This window comes from Delphinapterus leucas, chromosome 5, assembly GCF_059928025.1.
Source record: "Delphinapterus leucas isolate spDelLeu-1000000601 "Yukka" chromosome 5, BTC_Dleu_Yukka2, whole genome shotgun sequence".
Taxonomy (NCBI): domain Eukaryota; kingdom Metazoa; phylum Chordata; class Mammalia; order Artiodactyla; family Monodontidae; genus Delphinapterus; species Delphinapterus leucas.
The window spans coordinates 134461846-134471650 of NC_143133.1; the positions used below are offsets into that span (position 1 = coordinate 134461846).

General features: G+C 52.1%; 1 protein-coding gene across 2 annotated transcripts in view; it reads right to left on the bottom strand.

Annotated features, from left to right (window-relative positions):
- Window positions 1-8703, bottom strand: part of FNIP2 (folliculin interacting protein 2) — a 126154-nt gene extending 117451 nt beyond the window's left edge. For both annotated transcript variants that reach the window (XM_022582256.2, XM_022582253.3), the window contains exon 1: window positions 8461-8703. In XM_022582256.2, coding sequence (XP_022437964.2) covers window positions 8461-8585 — 125 coding nt within the window. In that variant the 5' untranslated portion in view covers window positions 8586-8703. The remainder of the gene's footprint in view (window positions 1-8460) is intronic.
- Window positions 8704-9805: the final 1102 nt, after the last annotated feature.

Genomic DNA, 9805 nt, shown 5'->3' on the forward strand with positions numbered 1-9805 from the left:
TAAGTGCAACCTCCTGCCAAGCCCTGCACTAAGCACTACAGCCACGACAAGAGGGCTAGGATTAGAAGAATTCCCATATCTACCCACAACGTGGACATTTTCTTGTTTCATTCAGTTACTCAAATGTATGCTTAAAGCGGCAAATTTAAATGATATTCTTGTTCTATTTCTCAATCATGTTTTATAAGAGAACTTGAGTAAATGAGAACAGTTAATTAAGAGCTAAATGCAATCAAATACACTACATTTGCTCCCCATCACCCCAAAGGTTTCAACTGTAGGTTAGAAAAAAAAAAATGTCCAATTTTCTGGGTACACCAGGGAACCACAGTTGGCAATCTGAAGTATTTATAAGGTGTTAAAGGCAGAACACATTAGACTACTGCTTCTTCCTAACACATCCTAAAATGAAACACCTGTTTCATCTCTGGAGGAACAAGCAGGTTAACGTCTAACTTGTCTCCAACTTGTGAAGGAACAGAGTTGCCATGACAACTGAACGAGAAGTTTAGTGAGCAGAATTTACCAATGAAATGCAAAATTCCACCCAATTCCATTTAACTGGTATGTGTGTACTTGTAAGCAAAGGCTAGTTTTCTGTTTGTTAAACCATCAGAATAAATGATAATGTGTTCTGTGAAAAGTTTCATGGATAAAATGTTTAAAAACACACACTCCTTTTTGTCAGAGTAAGCCACAAATAAATAAAATTGAACAATGACTGTTTGACAAGTCAATATTGGCAATGCGGCCTTTCACATGACAGGGTCTCGAGTATACTTAAATCAAGGAAAACCAGATACTTCTAACGTTAGTACCTTTCTTAGGTTGTGTTAAATTGTCAGGTAAATTCAGGGACATGTTTCATTTCTACTGATATCCATTACACAATGTCACCTAGGGTATATTCAAATAAACAGACTATCAATTTCCCTAGAAAAGTCCTTCTATCATAAACACACAGTATATTTAGGTTGTGCACACATGCTGCATGATTACATTATTAACGTCCAACATTATCCTCACTGGAAACTAGAGTGAGGTCCCCATCAGATAAGCAGGTTTCCCATTGGCCCCCGTCGGCTTTGAGGGCCGAATTTCTGCTGCCCCAGTGGCCGCCCTGCATGAGCTGGTGGTCATTTTCAAGTAGACATCTGTGAGTAATCAGACACCAGTGGCCACTGATCTAAAGATGTATTACTTCAAACACAGAAATGCTCTTATTTATGATTAAAGGGCCTCAGGCGTGGTGATGAACTCATCTTCGTAAAGCAGACACGTATCTCTTTATAACACTACACTGGACACAAATTCTAAAGCACGATGTACAAATTAAGCAAGATTCAGGGACAAATAACAAGAAAAATATTCCAAATGTACATATGAATGAGAAGCACATGGTTAAAGAGAGAGGAACATGATAGCCGGGGACCCAGACTCGTGCTAATACTAAAATCTTATGTAACAGAAAGCACCTGCCATACAGCACATCCCCACGACATTAGAGTATTAATGGCTGCGTTTATTGCGCTTAATAGATTATACTATTTTGGCACAAACAGAAAGTGTGCAGTAAGAAAAACGTATGTACGTGATGTGTGAGAAGGCACACTGTCCCTTCCAGAAGTCCATCACACAGGCAGCTGGACAGCTTCCGGCTGAACACAGAGGGTCGGCAGCCCACCGGCTTCTATCCCCCCCGCCCCCGCCCCCGCCTCCCACCCAGCACGCCTCACAAGAGTGCCTGTGTGGCTTGAGCAGTGAGTCGTGGACGTTCCGTTTACAGAGGGGTGGGGTTGAGGGAAATCGCCATTCCATGCCCAGTAAGCTGGAAAAGTCCGTCCTGTTTTTCCTCTTCTCCAGAGTAATCATTTCTCACGGACCAGAAATAAAAAGAACGCTTGGTAAGTAGGAGCTCACTAAATATTTCAGCACTCTTACCCGCAAGGGAAAGACTGACTTTTACAGCCAAGGACACGATCTCACCCTGAGGGCCTAACCACTCCCGCCCGCCAGGGACTCAGACAAGCGCGATGAAACATTTGCTCCTTTGCGTCCACACCAAGAAAACCAGTGGCTGGGGAAGTCAGCGCGGTCCCAGGTCCCAAATCAGACTCGCCCGCCAGGAGCTCACACTGGCAGCCGGAGCATTTCACGAGCGCAAGGGCGACCTTTTACACCCCCTTGGCCGAGGAAACACAACTGCAAGGGCTTCCTTAGGCTGACCTCACAGGCAGACCATGAGAAACACAACCCAAAGCCACAGCGACAGAAACCAGCGCCCTCGCTACGTCCACACACTCTGTGCATTAAAAAACCACAGGCCCGGCCCACCTCTCAAGACCACCTACTCAGTCTAATGACAACGTGTAACGTGACTGACTCGGATTTCAGAACCGAAAATTAAAATGCCTGTCTCAGCTTTCAAAGCATCCAGTCCAAGCCCCTCAGCGTACCCAAAGTACCCCAAATCTCAAAGGTCGTGTCACCTTTTTCCGTATATTTCAAATAAATCTTACCTAGGTCTCTCTCGACCGCCGACTGGAGAGCTGGGTGCAGCTCCTGAGCCCTGCTGGAGACCAGGCTGCCTGAGGCTGGAGGAGGGCCGGGACCCTGCCCCACCGATGAAAACTGTGCACACAGATACCGCCTACGCTCACCAGCCTCCCCAGTTACACTGGCCTCCTGAGGGTCGTCACGGACTTCGGTGTTAAGTACATTCAAGTTCGCAGCATACTGCTCTCCGTAACAGGGACTACCACTTATTTTTACAAAGAAGAGTAAGTCTCTAGAGAGTTGTTACTCAAATCAGGTCTCTCCGCCAGTGTTACACCCAGTCCCTCCCTCACGATGCAAAATACTCCAAAGACTACTTAACATTTAAAATAATGCGGCCTTTTAATGCCCAGAGTGTAGATGCAGAGAGGCGCTGGTTTCTGTCGCTTAAATCACAGAGGCAGCACGAATTTGTTAGAGCAAAATCCAAAATACCAACAAAATGTAAAACACAGAAGAGTCGAATGAAAGCTTCACCCGCCGGTTGACCACCCCTGTTAAAATGCTGGTGTGCAGGGCCGCTCACCTTTGTACAGACACACACAATCAACCCCACACGCCCATCTTCAACATCTTCAACACGTGTGCATGTGTATGTGCATGTGTGTATATACATAAATACACATGTACGTGTGATATATATATAAACAGACATAAAATAAAGATTTGGTGGCTGCAGAGTATCAGCCATTGTGCAGCTGTGTCACTTCACTTAACACATTTCTCCTGCTGCTTAAATAAGATTTTATTCTTGGTAGGAAAAACTTGCAAATAATTCTGAAAAACACACCGTACTCCTAAAACCATTCCTGACTGTCCAGGCCCCTCCACCCGGGTCTCAGTGACCGGTCTTAACGCTCCTCTGAAGGCTCAGTCTGTTTCATCACGGACACCATCCAAGTGGAAAAAAAAAAAAAAAGTAAAATCACGTGGCTTCTGTTCTGTCTCAAGTCTCCCATCTATAGAAAGAGAAAACAGTTCAATGTCCATAAAGCCTCAATATGAATGATACTGAATTCCATGACTTAAGAGGCTCTCCGTAATACTTAAAATCATTCTGTACTGCATTTTATTCTTTTCACAAGATTTTCAAATATATTACCTCCTCACCACAACCTTATTACACAGGACGGGCGCGTTACAAACGCCAAAACTGAGGCCCAGAGAAATTGAGAGACATGTGGGTCCCATGTCAACATGGTGCACGAGACAGGACAAAATCGACGGCCTCCGCCATGAAAAGAACCCACGACATGAGCCCAGACCGGCCCCAAACCCCTAATACCCCGCCGGGACCCAGGGCACGGGTCAGGACCAGGAGATGTGATCGGGGGGGGGGGGGGGTGTGCTCACAGATCCAGAGCAGCGTGCAAGGAAGCCTCCAGGAAGACTTAGGAAGTAGTAGAAAGAAAGCAACAGGGGCCTTCTGCACAGCACAGGGAACTATATTCCGTATCTTGTAATAACGTATAATGGAAAAGAATATGAAAAAGAAGATGTATGTACAGATGGATAACTGCGTCACTGTGCTGTACACCTGAAACTAACACAACATTGTAAATCAACTGCAGTCCCGTATAAAATAAAAATTAAATTAAAAGAAGATAGTAAGCCATGATTCCTTTCCTCATGTTCTCACTGTCTAGGGAAGGAAAACTCAGGCACGAATCCAGATTCAATTCAGACCACCTTTTGGGTTATCACGTGTATTGCAACTAAATAAAGAGGCTCTCGCCACATATCCCCACAGCAACGCCAAAAAAAGAAATGAAACCTGTGATTTCTGTGTCACGTGTCTTATGTTACAGTCAGTAAAAACGTGAGCGTAGTGGGGCTAATCCGTGTTTCTTCCAGAATATCCCCCCGACCCCAGGACAAGCTCATTAGAAATGCTAGCGTCGTGGGAGCTGGCAGTGGAGGCTCCTCTGGGAGGGAAGAGTGAATCCTCGGTCACAGCAAGGGTGAGAACAGTGCATCCTCCATGTGTGGTACTTAACGCAGGGGTGAACTCCTCATCCACGTCGGAATTACCTTCCTGTTATAGTTTCCAGTGCGTTCTTTGCGGTTCGTGCATCTCGGCGTAGGACCTGCTGTCCTCAGACTGTCCTACCTTGGTCTGTATGGGCGGAGCGCAAAGCCACAAGCCCAGGAGATGAGCCTCAGGCGCCACTGGATAACAGTGGTAAGTGGATTAAACCATACTTACATACTACTAACCCTGGAACGGGTGACTTAATGTTGTTCTAACAGAACCGTTTGGATTAGCACTAACTAGGCCCTGTGGCCTCGGATATTCAGGACTGGAGAGGCGCAGGGGTGGGGTCTCTCCTTCCCAGCATTTACACAGCCACCTACCAAGCGGCTGAGATGCTCTCCTTTACCCCTCACATCCCAAGCAACACGCATGCTTACTCGCTTCGTCTAACTGGTCCCAAATAAGACACTGCCTAACCGGTGACCTCTTCCGCCTCCCTCTTGCATACACATCTGAGGTGGAAACTGGTCCACTAATTTACCAGAGACATTAAAAAGAAACACCTTAAGATAAAACTTCAAACTTGAACCAGACATGCAGCTCAAGAAGTCAGTGGGGGTCTTCCCTGGTGGCGCAGTGGTGAGAGTCCGCCTGCCAATGCAGGGGACACGGGTTCGTGCCCCGGTCCAGGAAGATCCGGGAAGATCCCACATGCCGCGGAGCAGCTGGGCCCGTGAGCCATGGACTCTGAGCCTGCGCGTCCGGAGCCTGTGCTCCGCAACGGGAGAGGCCACAGCAGTGGGAGGCCCGAGTACCGCAAAAAAAAAAAAAAGAAGTCAGTGGGCACACCTTGGCTTTTAAAAGTTCCTAAATGAACATGCTTCCCTAAGATGCAAGGGAACCAAGAACCCAATTCTACTTGTTTGAGCCTCCAGACAAATAACCTCATTTTGTTCTCGTTTATCCTTCTGGAAAAAAGAGTTATATCACACACACATATATGTGTGTGTGTATGTGTATGTATATATCAATTAGGTAAAAGTGAAAGCACTGTAAAGACCAGCAAATAGAGAATTCTCTCAAATTTCAAGACCACGATGCAACTTTATAACTTTAGAGCTTACACTTCACAAATACCATAATCGCAGAGTGTCCCATCTCCTTCTCCCAAACTTGAAAATTCAATCTCTTCTGATTCCTTTTCTGTCTTCCTAGCAAGCTCTTTCCTCAAAGCTATGAAAAGGGCTTCTTGTCGAGATCCTGAAAAAATACACTTAAGAAGGAATCCCAACTGTGATGACTCTTTGCAGGTGGAACGCTGGGAAGCACAAAGATCTGAAAATGACCTGTGAGGTAAGCTACTTACACCAGGCCTCAAAGTTCCTCTCTAATCAAGTCCAGTGAGTGCGAACTGGAGGGACGAGCGGACGGTGAGGAAGTTGGGGAGGTGACAGGGCCGGGCACAGGGCGAGCAGAGCACCATCCAGGGCACGACTGCAGAGAAGGGGGGAAGGGCTTAAGATGACTAGTGTAAGTCCACCACTGAGAGGAGAGAGAGAGAAGAACTCTAAAACAAAAAGATGTATATACAAACTGGGTCTTATTTTTACTTAGGCTTTTCCCCAAAATGCATGGAGATCTATGCTACAAAACCGCCCAAAAGCCAGCCTGAATCTTCCTTTCATTCTCGAGATCTACAAGGTACTGCCTGTATTTAAAGGCACTAAAGAATACAAAACCAGGGACTTCCCAGGCGGTCCAGTGGTTAAGACTCCGCACTTCCACAGGTTCCATCCCTGGTCAGGGAACTAAGATCCCCCGTGCCGTGCGGCGTGGCCAAAGGGGGGAAAAAGAAGACAAATTTCACAGACACAATTTAAAAGAATACAAATTCCCGTTAGGCGTGCTAGAGGTTCAACCTAAGGGTTGCACCTTAACTTCTGAAAATCTATTCAGCTACAAAGTGGGCCCCCAAGGGCAGCTCATTGCCTGTCTGAGGTACCCCTTCCCCCAAAAGCACATGCGAGCTCCTATTTCGTTAAACCTGGATAGATATGAAGTGCGAGGTCATCATTCTGTAGGGCGAGAGAGGGAAATTTTCCACTCTCCCAGGAAGGCTGCACAGCATCTGAGAGTTCACCCAGGTGAGGAGAGCAGGAAGAAAGACTCGTCCGGGTGCCCTTGGTCGACGTGGTGTGACACGGTTGATTTGGCCCTCATCTTCCTGAGTCTTTACTGCATTTCTTTTTCCAAGGGGAACCCTTAGCAGGGACACTGCTGAAGGGCCCTGAGACCTCCAGTTTTCTCCTGGGCATTCACCTCCCAAACTTGCAGAAAATCCTAATGAGGTCAACAAAAACAAACCTCCAAAACCATTCCCTGGCCCAATTTTGTGTTCTTCACTAGACACCAACAGGAAGTCAGAACACTACACTGAGAATGTTCCCACAAAGTTAGAATCAGTTTCCCTAATATGGCCAGGCCCTAAATATAGCCACAGTTTTTCTGTTCAAAAGACATTCCCTTACAGTTGTAGATGGAGGAAACGGTGGTGGGAAAGTGAGCGTAGAGCACAGGAAACCACGACCGTGCATTCAGAGGGCTCTTGTGTCCTTGACAAGGGCTGCCCAAGCAAAGACACCTGGAACACATGCCCTGTCCTCTCCAGGCTTTGTTCCCTCCACCGAGTCTGGGGTACCAGGAGGGAAGAGGAGAAATTACACACCCTGGGCCAGAAGTAATTCTACCGAGTTCTGAGAAGCAACACAACATCACTAGTACCCAAAGCAGTGAAAGGAGTAGAATTCCCTCCTTGAATTGTAACGATTCAGTTCACGTACAGAACACGCGGGAATTTAACGAAGGTGTGTCAAGTCTTCACAACTTACCTTCCAAATAACAACACACACCCACACACACCCATGGTCACAAAAGACTGGTAACGTTCACGTAACTGCCGTGAAGGGCTCTGGGCGCTTTCAGCGAATGGGATTTACGCGGAGCAAAATCTAGAACACAAAACTTGGCCCAAAATGCAGTCAAAGTTCCGCTTGAAACTTTTGAAAGGTTAAGTACCCTGGGTCTACACTTCAATTATAAACTCCTTCTGCAAGACATTTTAGCCAAAAAGCACCCAGCAGAGTATCCAAGTTGGAAGTAGATGCTCAGTAAAACACCTGCTGGGAAAAAACTGTTACAGGGAAGTAAAGGAACTTCTCAACACAAGCGAGCTGAAAGGCAATACAGGCCGTTTTAAGGCCCCGTGTTAAAGTTAGCCCGGGAGGGCGGACGGGCCTAGAGCCTTCAGGCTGGACTGTGCGCTCAAAGCGCGCAGGTCAAATGCAGGGTCTGTCGCCCCCATCTGCGGGTCGCGCTCTCTGCGACTTAACGTTCCCTCGGCCGTGAAAGGGGGATCGGATCACACCCGGCGCCCAAGGCTGCCGGGCGAGCAACCGGGAGAAAGCAACCGAAGGCACCCAGGATGCCAACGCGCCGCCCGCACGCGCGGCGCGTCTCCGGAGGCGCGTACCGGGGGTCAGTCCGTGCGCACACGCACCAGCTTCGCTGCGCAGGCACCTCGGGCCCCGCACACGCCCCGCGCAGCCGGCGCCCCGCGGCCGGGAAGCGGCTCGCTGCCAGGCACGCGTCCAAGAGCCAGTCCCACGGCGAGGGAGGAGGCGGTGCCGCGCTCGCGCCACGGCGTCTCCCACACAATAGGCTGCAGCGGCGCCCCAGGCCCCCCACGACCCGCGACCCCCGGGCCCGCGGCGGGTACCCCCGGAGCCCCGGCACCTCCAAGTGGGTGGGGAGGGGCGCCGCGCGGCGCCTGATTGGGGCCCACGGTGCCGGGTCGGCGGCGGCGGCGTGCCGGGCGGGCCCCTCCCCTCGTCCCTTCCCGCTCCAAACCCCCCCGTCCCGCGGCCCCTCACCTGAAGGCCGGCCCCTCCCGGGGCGCCCGGCCCGGGGCCGCCGCCCCCGCCGCCGCCGCCGCCGCCGCCGCGGAGCCGCCGCCGCCCTTCCTGTTGAAGAGCCTCTGCAGCAGGGTCGGGGCCATGGCGCTGCGGCTCGGCTGCGGCTCCGCGGCCTCGGCCCGGCTCAGCGCGCGGCCGGGGACGGCGGCGGGGCCATCGCGTCGCGGGCAGCTGTGCTCGGCGCCGGGGCCGCCGGCCGGTCATATGACGGGGCTGGCCCGCCGCCGCCGCCGCGCGCTGACAGTTCTCCCCGCGGGAGGAGCCGCCGCCGGCGCGGGAGGAGCGCGGCCGCCATTGGCCCCGGGACCCCGCCCGGCCCCGCATCCGGGGGCGGGGGCCGCGGGGGGCAGGAGGCGGGGGGCAGGAGGCGTGGGGCAGGAGGCGGGGGGCAGGGGCGGGGCGAGGCGCTTAAAGGGGGCCTGGGGAGACGCCGGGGGGGGGGGCGCTGGGCGCTTAAAGGGGGAGGGGGTGGGGCCTCGGGGAGGCGGGGGCAGGGCACTTAAAGGGGGAAGGAGCGGGGGCGGAGAGGGGCGGTGCTTAAAGCGGGGGCCCCGAGGGCGGGGTGCGGGTCCAGCTGGGTGGGGGCCCTGGTGGGCAGGGGGCGGGGACCCGGGGGGTAGGGCTGGGGGCTGGAGTTTGGGGTGGAGGTTGTGGTGTTGGTGGGACGGGGGGGCGGGGCCCGGTGGTGTTGGGACGCGGGGGCGGCAGGGCGCTGGGACGCGGGGCGGGGAGCGGGGGGGGGCGGGAGGGCTGTGGGACGCGAGGCGGGTCCCTTGGGGGGCCGGGGTGGAGGGGTGGTGCTGGAACTGGGGCCGGGACCCGTGGGAGGGGGCAGGGGGGCGCGGCTCCGAAGGCGGCGGGGGTCCCCGGGGCGCTGCGTCCCTCGGAGCCCCGGAGAGCTGCAGGGCGGGTCTTTGTCGCGTTGAGACAAAGCCGCTGAACCTGGGCCGTCGCCTGTGCAGGTGCGCGGGCTCGTTCGCGGGAGGCGTGCGCTGGGGGAGCGGGCTTCCTGCACGAGGTCGCCGCTCAGGGGTTGATTGGCCGGAATCTCGCGACACCCCAGGCACTGGCGCTTGTGCCGGATCCACGTGAGAGTTCTCCGGGTTTGCTTTTATGAGGTTTTGGGGTTTTTTAATATTTGGTCGAGTAATTTGCTGTTTGGCATCTTGGGCCACCATCCCATAGTTACGTAAAAAGTTGCACGTGGAATTCACTATGTAGATTTAGAAACAAGCTATTTTAGAACAAGGGACTGCTTTCCTAATCATGTAACAGAGCACATCCTAACCTGATAACAGGCAGA